The sequence below is a fragment of the Typha angustifolia genome, chromosome 14 (assembly GCF_048772165.1).
Source record: "Typha angustifolia cultivar Huaian chromosome 14, ASM4877216v1, whole genome shotgun sequence".
NCBI classification, from domain to species: domain Eukaryota; kingdom Viridiplantae; phylum Streptophyta; class Magnoliopsida; order Poales; family Typhaceae; genus Typha; species Typha angustifolia.
In genome coordinates, this window is record NC_133252.1 from 8493114 (window position 1) to 8509351 (window position 16238).

Sequence of the window (16238 nt, forward strand, 5' to 3'; positions counted from 1 at the left end):
GCTTCGTAGACAAGGGGAGGATAGCTTGGTGTGCAAGCTACAAAAATCACTATACAGGCATCTCGACAGTGGTTTGCAAGATTTTCAAAAGCTATTCAATTAGCCTAGTATGTACAATCTAAAGTTGATTATTCTTTATTTACTAAGAATATGGCAATTCTTTCATTATCCTATTGATCTATGTTGATGACATACTAATTATCGGAAATGATTTTGTCAATATTGCTACACTTAAGAAAATTTGAAATATTTTTTGGGAATTGAAGTGTGTACTTCTAGCAAAGGTATCTTTATCTGCTAATGCATGTATGCCCTAGAGATTGTTAAGGAAGCAAGATTACTTGGTGCTGCTCCTACTAATATTCCAATGGAAAAAGGTATAAAACTCTTAGATAAAAGTGACGTGTTGAAAGATGTAGCCCGCTATAGAAGATTGGTTGAAAAATTAATTTATCTCGCTGCTTCCAGACTAGACATCACTTATGCAGTTCATATATTGAGCAGGTTTATGCATCAAACCAGAAAGCCACATATGGAAGTGGCCTTACATATAGTTCAGTATATTAAAAATGCTCTCAGTCAAGAGTTATTCTTTTCCTCTAAAAGTGATCTCAAATTACGAGCTATTTGTGATTCTAATTAGGCAAGTTGTCCGATTACTAGAAGATCCATTTCTTGATATTGTATTTTCCTCGGTCCTTTATTAATTTCATGGAAGTCGAAGCACTAGAAAACTATTTCTCTATCATTAGTTGACGCAGAATATTGAGCCATGACCGGAACTCGTTGTCAACTTTCTTGGCTTCGGTATCTTCTTAAAGATTTGGGATTGCAACATTCAGAACCTGCCCTACTTTATTGTAATAATAAAGCGGCACTACACATAGCGGCTAATTTAGTTTTCCATGAACCCACTCTATATATTGAAGTAGATTGTTATTATGTAAGGGACAAGATACTTGATGGTTTCCCGTCACCAGATTTGTGAGCTCTATAAACCAATTGGCAGATGTTTTTACCAAAGCTCTTGGAAAAGAAACTTCCATTCCTATGATTCAAGTTGGGAGTTAGAGACATTTACTCTCCAACTTGAGGGGGAGTGTTAGGAAAGAAATACTCTACAATTGGAATGAACATTGATTCAGGAAATCAAATCCTCCATGAATAGAATGTCTATCAACTATTTTGGGAAGATGCTAATCATCGAAATTTATTTCACTATGTATAACATAATCAATTACTGTATTATAGATAGCTGTATCATAGGTAGACTTTCCTTATAGAAGAAATTCCTACGTGTATAAATAGTGGCAATGCCAATATGTAATACAAGCCTCTTAGTATATACTTCTCCATTCTCCTTACTTTTGATAATCTTGCCCAATTCAATAATATCATCCAAAAACCCTTAAATTCAGCCTAAAACGGTGATCCGTCCGATGATCTTGAGGCGTCATGAATTTCTCTACAAATGCTTACTCAGTCACTTACCATGTCACTACAAATCCTGTTCGTAAGAACTCAAAAGCAGCACAAAGATTTGCCTCAAAGTAATTTTATTGTGCATTACACTGATGGCAAGCAATATTAGAAAATGAGAACAAAAGAATGAAATAAAACAAGGCAAACAACATCAACAGACTCAACGAGTCATAGAGCCTGACGTCGACGAAAACACATCAGAAAATAAATACCAAGTCATATATCCTAAGCAACCCACCGCATATGCATGGCAAGCCGTACTAAAACTAGCTAGCTAGCTAGTTCACAACCTTGCACATTTTTCTAACCTCACCTTGATTTCCAGTAAGCACCCCGATGTGGCCCATCTTCACCATGGCAGCCCCAAACTTTGCCTTCCAAACTCTCTGGTGCCTCGCAAAGGCCTGCACCAAGGCCGTCGTCTGGGGGCTACCTAGCAAGGCAACGTCGGAAGAGAACAATACTTTGTGAGCTATCACGTTCTTGTAGTATTGGTTATCCAATCTATTTGGCGTTACAATATCTTGATCCACAACTGTAGTAGGGCTCGCTGTCGGTGGGCATTTGCTCCTCAAGAATGTGATAAAGGATGGCTCGATCGATGGATCCTGGAGGGAGAGCGATGAGCAGTGGGAGTCACCGATAGAGTGTGCTCCGGAGAGGGTGACCAGATCGCCGACGGATAACCCTTTGGATGCAAAGCTAGCGATAAGCTGGGATAGATTGAAGAAAGGAGGGGGTAGATTTTGGAGCGCCTCAGCTGCGATGGAGACTCTTCCGTCTCGCCTTCCAGAGGGGATGGCGTACTTAATACCACCGAGGAATTTAGCCGCATCACGAGCAGCAAAGGCAATAATGTCCGCGCAAGAGACGATGCCTGGGCAGTGGTGCTCGAGAGCAGCCTTGGCTTCATCAATCACATCGAAGCCATGCAAGCTAGGATTGTTTGGAGGGGAAGTTTTCTCAGTGTTGGGGTTGGCCGGTGTTGGGTCGAGGAGTACAGAAGCATCACAGCCCTGGTGCAAAAAATAAATAAATCAATAAATGACAATTAGTCTATTCATATATACATGTGAATTCTATAAAGAATAAGAATTTAGTTGTAAAATATATCTCTATTTGTAAAGTATAAATTACTTACCCTAACAAAGCAATCGTGGAAGAACATCCTAATAAGGGCGGCGCCAATGCCAGGAGTCTTGGCCACAGCCTTGTGCACCACCTTTCTCACGATCTCCTCAGCCTTTGGGCACTTGCAACCGTAGAATCCAACTTGTAGGGAAGCAGAGGAGGTGGGAAGCATGGCTTGGATGGCCAATGCAAAGAGAAAGCATGAGGCCAAGAGAGGAAGCTGACCTCTACCTCTGCTCATCTTTACTATATGTATATGTATGCTAAGATCTTAGAGAGAGCAATGAGGAAGAGCAGCTAGCTGATGATGAAGAGCTGCTCATGCTGGTAGCTATTTATAGATGAGAAAGGACGGGTTTGAGCAAGTAAATTAACCAATGATAAGATGAAAGAGTCTTCTCTTTTTTATGCCAAATTAGGTGGAGGAGTAAAGCTAGAACGTGGGCAGCACTAGCTGGAATTTTGACTTTTTAGTTCTCACGAATGAGCTTACAGAGCATTGGTTTGTTGAAGTTACAATTTTTATATCGTTTTATTTTATTGCATGTATATCCTTGAAGAAATCCTTCATTTACTTTTATGCCCTTATATTGGCACGTTTACCCTTCAAAACATATACTATTTGCATAAATATCCAACTGATTATTTTTCAAATTAAATTTGAATAATTAGTAGGAAAAATACAAAAATATCGTTGACTAAGTATATTTTTATCTTTTTGTTTCTAAATTATTTAAATTTAATGCTTAGGTAACTCAAAAGGCATTCATATAAATAATATATATACAAAAATCATGTTTTTTTGACAGATATATGTAAATATTAATTTTAGAGGGGCATATAAAAAAGTAAGAGATTTTTTATGGGTTATCTGCAAAATTTTTTATAAAACCGACATATTCCCTTTTTTTACCAATAAAAGAATGAGAAAATTAACAATAACACCCAGCAGTTTGACTATATTATAAGTAAAACACTATCTTTTAATTTATAAATAGGGCACTATATATGATATTTGAGATTAAATAGTAGTTTAGAATCCGTTGATCTTGCGGAATTTAGTGCTTAGATGTTGATGTGATTTTACTCTTTCAGAGGCTGGATTAAATCGAATATATTTTGTTAGAAATTAGTATTTTGGGTTATCTCCAAATTATTTTAGAGGCTTAATTTTGTCAAATAATTAAATTAACACGATGATTTATTTAAATTATATCAATCAATCAAACGAGAGTGTCGCTCGGAAGAAGGCTCCACTTATAAATAATAAAACGAGATAACTTTTCTGTAATATACTCAAAATATATGATGTTATTTATAATTTTCTCTACAAAATTAATCAATTGAATAGTTAAACCAAATTCGACGTTACGTGCTCAAACTTCCCAATTTTATATTTACGACTAATCCACACGTAATGTGATAGTTTAGGTTGTCTTTTATAAATAAATCCCAGAAGGCCGATGGAACTATTACTATCTTTGCTCATTCTCCTGCCTATGGTTAGGTTTCTGTTAGAAATTTCTCTATTCTAAATTACAGAATGTTGTTCTAGATTTACTACCAGATATTAAATTATTCTTACTCTATATTAGAAATATTATGCATGTTATCACACAATAAATGTTACCCCTAGCCTAGTTTTCTGCTCAAATTAAAACTTTATATTCAATTTTCTCTTCTATCTCTTCTCTCCTACAAATCATGTTACTCGAGATTATACTTTAATTTAAATTTATGTATCAAATTAAAAGTAATTCCTGCTACATTAAATGTAATTATTATACCACTATATCAACTTACAATTAAATACTATATTTTCATACTCTAGATTCTAGATTAGAGACATGATTTAAAGAATAAGAAGTGAGAATAGCTGCTCTATAATTTTAAGATCAACCGACTAGGATCTTATATTTATCAATGTTCATAAGTATATTTTTAAAAAAATAAGAGACGATTAAATTCCCTCAATAATTCAATTTCCAGACTGTGCCTTTCTAATTTCAAGGGTCGTCTTTTAATTTGGAGCTGGTCAATGGTGTCAAGCTGGAAATTGCCACTACTACCTAAAAGCTAGCTTGCATTAATTTCATTATTTTAAACTAATAAAAAATTAATATCATTATTATGTCATATTCTACAGGCCACTATATATATATATATATATGCAACTGGGACTAATTAGTTGGGTTTGTTTTCGTATATATTCTTTTAAAATATCTTATTTGCATGTGAGTCTCTCTAAAGTTGATATTTGTATGTATACCATTCGATATGTATTATATTATTTGCATTGATACCTTTGATATAAAAAAAATAGAAATACATACTTTTAACTAAGAGAAATATATGGAACCTAAAGTAAATATATTATTATCTTTTTTATATTAAAATTATTTAGAATTTAACTGTTAGTTAACTCCAAAAGGTATATATGAAAGAAAAATTAAGAATTTTAAAGGGTATATATCTAAAAGTTGTGTTTTGAGATGGTACATATATAAATATCAAATTTGGACCGGACTACAAGTGAATAAGAAAATTTTGAAGGGATATATATGCAAAAAAAACAAAAAGTCCTAATTTGTTCTTAGATATTGAAGATGGAACTTAGTAAGAATATGCCCCACTGCACAAATTTCAAACCCGGAAGCAATATAGTACAAGTAGGATGTAGATGCTAATAACGAAGTAGAAATAGAGAAATTGTAGAATTAGATGCTCATAATGTCATAAAAATCAGTTCTCTAATAGCTTATGAGGAAGGGTTTTGCAAGTCGGCTAGGCTTTTTAGTGGAAGAAAGGGAAAAATAAATAACTGGGAACTAGGACACTAACTTGGTGGTAGCATTAATACCTATACAAACTTATGGGGAATTATATATTTATTGTAACGCCCTTGCCGGACATCCACATGTATACCAATGTGCTTACACAACAAGCACAATGCACGTGACACGATGGATAGGTTCATCACACGAAGACAAGCATATACTTAAGATAATCTATTTTAAAAATAAATCATACTATAATCTAAATAAATCTTTTGGTATATGAACATGCAAATTTATAAGAACAATACTAGACAACTTAAAAATATGGTACGACCTATATAGACTACAATAAACTATTAAGTTACAACTAATACTGATGTGAGCTAGGTCAAATCGGATCACATTATGAGGATATTGGGCTCGATGATCGAGTCTATTTATCTTTTCATTGATTCATATTTATTTTTTATGTAAGCTCTCAAGGTAAGTCTAGTTAAGTCATGTAAGATACTAAAGCAAGTTCAATTAAGTCAAATAAGCCACTAATATAAGTTTAATTAAGTCACATAAGCCATTAAAATAAGTTCAATTAAGTCATATAAGTCTCTAAGGTAAGTCTTTGTTTGAGCCGTATAAGCTTTTAGGGCTACGTCCAAGTAAGACTCATTGTATCTTACCTCTATATATAGAGGGATTAGACTTCTTTATTTACTTATCCAAGTATCCAAACATTCAAGCATTGAGAATTAATTGAGTTTAGTTATTTTCTTATTATCCATTTATCATTTTATTGTAGCTGTTAGATTATCTTTACCTTAATTTTTAGGAGTAGATTATAATCGTAGAACCTCCAAAGTTTTCAAACCCTGACTACCACCTTCCTCTAGTAGCCACTGTACTATATGCCCGCCACTCTCTAACGGCCGCAGTAATGTCAGATATTTATCAATTCGACGGCTACCACTCTCCGATGGTCGTCCGCCATCCTACTATTTTATTTATAACTTTTCATTTCGACATTCGATTTATGTGTAACTAAAACCATTGAAACCCTAACTTCTAAGGCTACCACCATCTAAATTTTTATAATTTTCTTACATCTGGATCGATTTAGAGCTTTATGCGAACCGAGTCATCATTGGCATGAGGTTTAAAGTATGAAAAGGTAGGCCATTCCTCATTACTATTCAAATTGGATGGTATCACAAGGACATTGGGCTCGATGAATTGAGTCATATATATCTTTTAGTTAATTTATATTTATCTCCTATGTAAACCCTTAAAGTAAGTCTTTTTAAGTCAAATAAGCCACTAAGGTAAGTTTAATTAGGTCACATAAGCCACTAAGTCAAGTTTAATTAAGTCATGTAAGCCTTTGAAGAAAGTCCTAATTCGAGTTATATAAGCCTTTAATACTAAATTCGAGCAAGACTCGTTATACCCGACCTTTATATATAAAAGGGCTGGGCTTCTTTGTTGATAAATTCAAGCATCCAAGTATTGAGAAATTATTTTAGTTTTGAGTTTATTTTAGGAGTAAGAGTAAGATAATCTAAGAGTCGAAATAAGTTAATCATAGATGTTAATTTTCCTATGAGTATATCTAAGTTAAAACCCTAATTCTACCTCCAACACATAGCCACCATTATCTCCATGAGCCATCCTACCTTACTGTCGTCCACCACTATCCTTAGCTGTCCGTCACCCTTTGATGATCGCTGCAATATTATATATTTACCGTTCTATCTCGTTCTGACCTCGCTCTACTATTTAAATTATGTCTTTTCATCTAGACATCCGATTGACATGAAACCAAAGCCATTAGAACCCTTTTTTGTCAGGTTACTACTAACTAAATTTTCATAATTTTCTTATATCTAGATAGTCTCAGATCTAGTTCGTAATATTAGTATCGGAGTTGACCTTTCAACCTTCATCCACTTTTCATTAGAAAGATAGTTTCTAGGGCTACAACCTATCTAAATTTCATACGACCCAATAACTAGGTCTACCAAAAACTCTCTTGAAAGATCCATACAAATTTTTGTCCAGAAATTGATTTGAATCGGGTAAAGCTGGTTCATATCAAATAGATATCAGAGCCGACGTTCCTTAGATGATGGTGAACACGTGATCCAAAGCTAACTTGAGAGAGCAACTATAGATGACCAAAAACTCATCTCCATGCTGACTGGGTCTTATACCAACTGCTAGTGATGAACACCCGCGTGGGAAAGATACTTTTTAAGGAATTTTCTAAGAAGGTCGCTAGATCCTACGTGAAGAGCACTGAGAAGATGGAAAAAAACTATTAAAGCCTTGACAATAGCTCTCCTTACCTAGCACCACCCCCTTGCATCGTTAATGCCATCGACCACACTAGAACCAACCTCCTTACGAAATGAAAGTCCAAACTGTGAGGGAGGCAAAGTGCTAGCCAAACCGCAACCAAAGCACCACCTCCGACCACAATAGAGATCTTGCCATCTTTGCAAAATGTTTCCACCACAAACACAATGTTGAAGCAACCCTTAGTGATGACCCCGTCATCATCTTTCCTAGTTGTAGTGGAAATTAAAGGTTGAAACACTAAATTTCCAGCAACAATGATCCATACACTTTTGGTTATAGCCACCACCGTCAACACCTTTCTTAGACCACCCGCACATGACCTATACTACATGCACTAAGACCCTGGCTCGAACCACCAGTGGGTAGGAGTTGGTCTGAGCCACCTACGATTAGGGCAGACTATGGCTCAAACACGTGAGCCTTAGAGTAAAGTCCACCCTCGGGCCCTCCTCCACGTGGTAGATGAGACCCACATAGAGATCGATGACATGTAGTTTAAGAGCGACAGAAGGAATGGAAATCACTATGGACACCTTGAGGACAAGGTGGTCGGAAGCATGGTGGATTGATACACACAGTGTCAGATCGGATCGTATCAGGAGGATATTAGGCTCGATGAATTGAGCATATTTATCTTTTAATTAATTTATGTTTATCTCTTACGTAAGCTCTTAAGGCAAGTCTTTTTAATTTATGTAAGCCACTAAGGCAAGTATAATTAAGTTGCATAAGCCACTAAGGTAAGTTCAATTAAGTCATATAAGCCTCTAAGGTAAGTCCTAGTTCGAGTCATATAAGCCTTTAGGGCTAAGTCTAAGTATGACTCATTATATCCGACATCTATATAAAGAGGGGCTAGATTTCTTTGTTTATGAATCCGAGCATCCAAGCATTGAGAAATTAGTTTAGTCTTGAGTTCATCTTACAAGTAAGAGTAAAATAATCTAGGAGAAGTAAGTTAATCATAGTCATTTATTTTTCTCGGAGTAGATTTAAGTTAGAAACCCTAATTTTATCTCCAACCCATTGCTACCATCACCTTTATAAGCCACTCTACCTTACGACCGTCCATAACTATTCTTGGCCGTCCGCCACCATCCGATGACTACCAATGTTGGATATTTACTATTCTGCCCCATTTTGACATTATAATATTATATTAATTATATTTTTTATCCAGATATTCAATTGGCATGAAACTAGAGCCATTAGGATCCCATATCGTAAGGTTACCACTATCATTCATAATTTTCTTACACTCGGATCAGTCTAGATATGGTCTGTAACTTTGGTATCAGAGTGCACCCTCCGACCTTCATCCACTTTTTGGAATAATTTAGCCATCCAATCTGTGGGAAGTTAGATTTACTAAAAGGATACTTTCTAGGGCTACAACCTTGCTAAATTTCATGTCAATCCAATAACCAGACTATCGAAAACTCTCTTAAAAGATTCCTATAAATTTTTGTCTAAAATTTGATTCGAATCTAGTCAAGCTAGCTTGTATCATCCACTAAAGAATCGAAAAGCCAAAGAGATGAGTAGTAATCAACAAATTCCTTAGAAATGGATTCTGAATTAGTCGTAAACTCTTCTACTAATAAATCCAACCCTTTTATAAAGTTCCTTTGTTTTTTTAGCAAATGGTAGGAAAAACTTAGTACTGGTGTCTCCATCCTTAACCTAACTCACTTGAGAATAATTTTGTTGTTTAATGCTAATTTGTCCGAGGAGGGTGTCACAATGCTAATTAAAGAGAGCAAGGGAAAGACTTTTAGTCTCACAAAGAGGAGTGACCCTTTCCCTACTTTCCAAATCCAAGATGGCAGCCTGCACCTTAGCAAGACTTACCTCAAGCTGACATAGGTGATTACGGTTCTAGAAAACGCCAAAAAAGGCTTATGTTGGCGTTTTTATATGCCACAACAAACTGTTTAAACACCAAATAAACGTTTTAGCATTGTATATGCGAATGCCATTTATGCCCTAGTTGGTAAAGGGTAAGTCATTTACACGCCGGCGATAACTAATGCTTTAGCAGTTCAAGTGCCACAATAAATACGTTAGCCAGCATAAATAATCACCGGCATAAATATTTTAACCAACAATTATAAACACCGACTAATATTTTTATTGTCAATTAAATCACTTTAAGTTGGATGACCAACATTTATAAACGCTATGAAGATCATGTGTCGGCATTTAGATACATGCCAGGCAAAATAGATGTACCAGCATTTACAAAATGCTGAAAATATAGTTTTAGTCGATAGATTTATATGTTGAAAAATGTTTATATTTTGATATTTAGATACGCCAACAAATATTGTTGTCCGATGTTTAGTAAGCGCTAATAAAAGTTCTTTGCACATCATGTTTATATGTCATAGAAGATTTATATGTCGACATATAAAAACGTCAGCATATGTTGCTTGGCCGGCGTATAAATACAATAATAGAAAAATATTTGTTAAATTATAAAAAGTGATGGATATCATAAGTTGAATATTTGTATCGGCTTGTAATTCGAAGCGTCAGTAACTACTAATTTATACTGACACTTATTATACACACCAGCAAATAAACGTTGGAAAAATCCTATTTTAGGATAGTGAGAGAATTTTTAATAAATTCTAAGATTTAAATGTAAAGATTCCAAAGGAGAAATAGGACTTTGTGAATGACTCGAGATTCAGGACTCAACAATAATTTCTCATTGCTGGACCATCAAAGCAAAAACACTCGAAGTTATTTTAAAGGTTAAAATAGAATTATTTGTCTTTGTAGAATATTTATAACATATGATTATCAAAGCAAACAAATGCATGTAAACAAAAATACTTGTATTTCTTGAAGTGTGCAAATATGTGACATAATTTTTTATTACTTCTAACAAGTAAAAATAGTTTTTAACTAATTTTTTTTGATACGACAAGCCTAAATGGAATAGAATACGTTTTAACATTCTCAAAATTCGGTTTGCACTAATCTACTAATGAGAAGGTTAGCATGCTTGGTACAACTTAAGAAATAAGTGGAGATAAACCAATTTTATTATATCACTTCCAAAAAGTGGCCTCCCAGTTATCATGAACGCGGCCTCAAGGATTTTCTGCGAATTGGTCGCAAATTCAAAATTAGGAAGTTAATTTGAGCACACAATGTGGAATGGGGATTAAGGATTAAGGTATTCGGTTTGTTAATTGTTTTAAAGGAGTGAAAAGAAAGAGAAAAATGTACTACAAGCAGCCAACGCCTGCTACTGATCGACCACAACTCGTGAGAAGTAAGAGTCAACTTTCATCTCGTGCTGTCACGTTCTAGCTCTACTTCACATAATTTGGCATAAGAAAGAGGAGAATTATCTATCTTATATCATTGGTTTACTTGCTCAAATCCATCCCTTCTCATCTATGAGCAGCTCTTCATCATCAGCTAGTTGCTCTTCCTCACTGCTATCTTTCTTCATATCTCTCTCTCTAAGAGCATAGGCCATTTATTTCGATTTTTCATTTTTTAATGAAATACCAAGAAGTAAACATCAAATATTAAAACAATGGGAAATGAAACTCTAATGGCTTTATCCAATCTCCGATCTCCCCATATTACAACCTTTCAATAACATAAAAGGGCAAAAATAGTAATTTTGCCAGAATAAGGTATAATCTGTTAGGAAAGAAATATTTTATAATTGGAATGAACATTGATTTAGGAGATCAAATCCTCCATGGATAGAATGTCTATAAGTTATATTGGGAAGATGCTAATCATTAGAATTTATTTCACCATGTATAACATAATTAATAGCTGTATTATAGATAGCTATATTATAGGTAGACTTTCCTTATAGAAGAAATTCCTGCGTGCATAAAAAGTGGCAATGCCAATACGTAACGAAGCCTTTTGGTATATACTTCTCCATTCTCCTTCTTGTTTTTCATGGTATGAGAGCAAGGTTAAATTTAACCTATTGCTACACTCTAAGCTCTCATGTAGCATCTTCCTAGTAGTCATTCAATCTCCATGGCTAGCAACCAAGAAAATCCACCACCTACTAATGTCGACAAATCATCTACCATTCCTAGTTGGTCAGATCCTTCAAGATTTGATATCTCAAATCCCTATTTCAACCATCACTCAGATCATTCGGGAATAGTTCTGGTCTCTAAGTCCTTGAATGGAGATAACTACACCGGTTGGAAGAGGGCTATGACTCTAGCTCTAAATTCCATAAACAAACTTGGATTCGTCGACAGATCAATCAAATCTCCTTCAAAAGAAGCTGACCTTAAAGGATATGCAACTTGGTCGCATTGCAACGACATGGCCCATTCCTAGCTCATCAACACCCTCAATCTAGATCGCAGATAGCATCATCTATTATTCTACTGCTCATGAGGTATAGGAGGACCATTGTGAGTGATTCTCTCAAAGCAATGCACCCCGCATCTTTGAGATCTAACGAGACATAGCCAATCTTTGACAAGAATAGCTCTCCATCTCAGCATATTACTCGAAATTGAAAAGTCTATGGGATGAGTTAGCTATCTATTCTAACTTAATCGAAGGAGTACAAGCAGATAATTAATGCAATTCTTGATGGGATTGAACAACACTTACAATGCCATTCGTGGGCAAATATTGCTGATGAATCCACTTCCTACCATTCACCAAGACTATGTGGTAATTGCCTAAGAGGAGAAGCAGTGACTTCTCAGTACTTCACATGGCAAATCAGAATCAAGCTCCTCTGCCGCGATGGCTGTGAGAAATAGGAGAAGACCAAATCAATTTTCTAGCAAAGGAAAACCAGATTGGCATGACGATCACTCCTCTCACAACAACTGGCAGACTGGTGATCAATCCTCTTCGCAAAACAATCGCGACAATCGTTGAGGCTGGCAAACCAATCAACCTCTCTCGCCAAGCAATCACGGTTGGCAGACTGATCGCTCCTTTCCCCAAAACGACCAAGGGCAGCATCGTTTGGGCTCTAGGAGAAATAGGCTCGAGTGCACTCATTGTGGAGAGATGGGCCATTGGGCCCAAACCTATTTTGAATTAATAGGATATCCACTTTGGCACCCAAAACAATTTCGGTCCAAGAGGAATATGAAGCCCAATCAAAATTCTACAGCTAACATGGTCTCTAAGGTTGTATCTAAGGAGAATATGCCTATCTACATTATCAAGCATAGTTTCTGAAGCCCAACTTCAACGGATCATGTCAACTTTGAGTATCCATAATGGGGATAATCACACTCATGTTAATGCAACAACCACTAAAGAAAAGACGCCACCAGTTTTGTCTAAACTTTTTTTAATCGATGGATTATTGATGGTGGTGCATCAGACCACATAATATCATCTCCGTAGTTGACATTACATGAAGCTAAAAAAATGCTCAATGCCTCCTGTATTGTTTCCTAGTAGAGAGAAGGTTGATATTATTGCAAAAGGGTCAATACCTTTAAATTCTGCCTTCTATTTATATGATGTACTTTATGTGCCTAAGTTCAAGGTTGATTTGATGTTTGTTTGTTGACTAAGAAGAGGACAAAATTGTTTTGTGATTTTTTTTCCTTTATGGTGTGTTTTGCAAGAACTAGACACGTGGATGATTGGTTTGGGTAAGAAGCACAACGGTCTATACTATTTGGTGGCATTAGCAACGAAGAAACCATTAATCAAGTCCACTTCCACCTCCGACGACCAAGTAACCTGCAATCGCATCTCTTCTACCACTAACCTTGGGCATAATAGATTAGGTCATAGTTCACCATCTCATCTTGCCCTCATTGCTAAAAATTTCAAGAATATTTTCGTTTGAGTAAAGATTGTCAAATATGTCTTTTGGCAAAACAAAGCCATACCTTTTGGTATTAGTTTACTTTCAACAAAATCTACTTTTGATCTTATTCATTGTGACATATGGGCTCCTTATAAACATTCTTCAATTTCTGGCACTTTCTATTTTCTTTCAATTGTTGACGACTACATACATATTACTTGAGTTTATCTAATGAGACAAAAAGGTGAAACTAAATCACTTTTAAAATAATTTTTTAATTTTGTCATCACACAATTTTTCTCTCACATCAAAGCATTTCATAGCACAATGGTGCCAAGTTTCTTTCTCTTCAACATTTTTTTTTAAAATTTATTGTTTTTCAACATTCATGTGTTTACACGTCCCGACAAAATAGGGTTGTGGAACGGAAATGCCATCATATTTTACAAGTTGCATGCATCTTATTGTTTCATGCTAATCTTCCTACTCATTTTTGGGGCAAATGTGTGTTATCTGCTGTTCATATCATTAATCGTCTTCCATCTCCATTCTTTCCTTCCAAACTCCATTTGAATGTCTTTATAATAAACCTCCTTTTTTCTCCCATCTTCAGACCATTAGCTGTCTGGGATATGGTACAAATCCTTGTATCATACATAAATTCTCTCCTCACGCCATTAAGTGTGTTTTCATTGGTTACCCTCTTAGTCAAAAGGCCTATAAATTATTCGATCTTACAAATCGACATGTTTTTACTAGTAGAGATGTTTTTCATGAAAATCATTTTCCATATGCTTCTAACAATTCTACTTATTACATTCCTCCCTTGGACCACAATTCTGGCCCAATTCCATTACTAATATCAGATTCAAGCCAGAGCCCATTATCATGAAACAACCCAAACTTGAACCCATTAACCAATAATCCAAACCCGAGCTAGATCTCCTCTAACCCTTTTTCTCCACCCACAACCAAAACCCCTATTGCATCTTCATCAACCAACCCCTAATTCCTCACCACCAAACTCTAATTCCTCCTTCGTCTAGCCTACCGCGACACTGTCGTCTCCACTGCATACGTTGCCGCAGACTAGTACTAACCCCACTGCAGGCGTCATCGCCACAAATCGACACTAACCCCACTTAGTGAATTGTGTAGCTCTCCACCTCTCATCCTATGTTTGGGCCCCACCACTTTGACTGCAAGACTACTAATGCAATCAGTTCTTACTCTCTCCATCCTAACCATCATCCTTTCTTCATCTAGGTCTGACCAAAGGCACGAGGTATCCTCTTTCGAACAATCTTTCCTAGCATTGATACTTACAGCAGCATCAAGCTTTTATTGCTCAAATTAGTGCCACTATATAGCCTTAATCCTACATCGAGGTTGCGACTTCACCTGAATGGCAGGATGCAATGCAAAAAGAACTGCAAGCTCTTGAAGAAAATGGCACATGGACTATGACTCCACTACTAGCTGACAAAAAACCTATTGATTGTCATTGGGTCTATAAAATCAAACACAAGGCTGATGGCTCAATTTACCGATACAAAGCACGACTAGATGCAAAAGGCTTCACACAATAAGAAGGTGTCAACTATCAAGAAACTTTTTCTCCCATTGCCAAGATAGTCTCTATCAGATGTCTTCTAGCTTTAGCAGCAGCAAGAGGTTGGTCCCTTTAACAACTTGATGTCAACAAGGCCATTCTCCATGGTACACTTAAAGAAGAGATTAATATGTCTTCGCTGCTTGGGTTTCATACCCAGGGGATAGACAACATGGTATGCAAGCTACACAAATCACTATATGGTCTAAAACAAGCATCTTGGTAGTGGTTTGCAAGATTTTCAAAATCTATTAGTTCAACCGGGTATGTACAATCCAAGGCTAACTATTCTTTATTTACCTAGAATATAGCAATTCTTTCATTGCCCTGTTGATCTGTGTTGATGAAATACTAATTACTGGAAATGATCCTGTGAATATTGCTACACTTTAGGGATTTCTTCGTTCTCATTTTCATATTAAGGACTTGGGAGATTTGAAATATTCTTTGGGAATTGAAGTGTCTACTTCTAGCAATGGTATCTATATCTGCCAATGCATGTATGCCCTAAAGATTATTGAGGAAGCATAATTACTTGGTACTACTCCCGCTAATATTCCAATGGGAAAATGTCTTAAACTCTCAAACTAGACATCACTTGTGTAGTTCATATATCGAGCAGGTTCATGTATCAACCCACAATGTCACTGATACGATCTCCTCTTTTAGGCTAAGGTTCGATCTCTCCTGATTTTCAGAGCTGGACAAAATCTGCCACGGAATTTTAGAAATAGATGCTGAAAGATGCCCCCTTCGGATTGTTCTGAGATTTTGATATGTTGTAGCTCCAGAAAAGAGCTTTCCAATAAATTAAGTTTTAGGCAAATCGGATGTGAGGACCTCAAGATATCGTATGATTAATGGATGAATATTAGGGGGTCTATCTTAGGATCCGTGAATGGAGGCACGAGATCCTAGATGATGGTGGATGGTGGTGGACCGATGTTAATGGGGTGGCACCGGACAATAAGTGGTGGTGGAAGGGTTATGGGTGATGGAAGGGTTAGGGCAAGTGATGGATAGATTGGAAGAAGGGGAAGAAGTGGGTCGCTTCTAAGGGACTAGGGTAATTGGCCGGTCGAGGGAGGTCAGA

The 16238-nt window shown here is 36.1% G+C and overlaps 1 protein-coding gene across 1 annotated transcript; it reads right to left on the minus strand.

Moving 5' to 3' along the window:
- Positions 1–1493: 1493 nt before the first annotated feature.
- On the minus strand, positions 1494–2916 carry LOC140776236 (peroxidase 2-like). The gene is made up of 2 exons (XM_073119868.1): positions 2624–2916; positions 1494–2498 (listed from the first exon to the last, which is right to left on the minus strand). Exons 1-2 carry the CDS (start codon positions 2852–2854, stop codon positions 1761–1763), a joined length of 969 nt encoding a protein of 322 aa, XP_072975969.1. The 5' UTR covers positions 2855–2916; the 3' UTR covers positions 1494–1760.
- Positions 2917–16238: the final 13322 nt, after the last annotated feature.

Coding starts and splice junctions, on each gene's coding strand:
- LOC140776236 (XM_073119868.1), bottom strand. CDS start 2,854: ATGAGCAGAGGTAGAGGTCAGCTTCCTCTCTTGGCCTCATGCTTTCTC. Junction 2,499..2,623: donor TCCACGATTGCTTTGTTAGG/GTAAGTAATTTA, acceptor TTTTTGCACCAG/GGCTGTGATGCTTCTGTACT.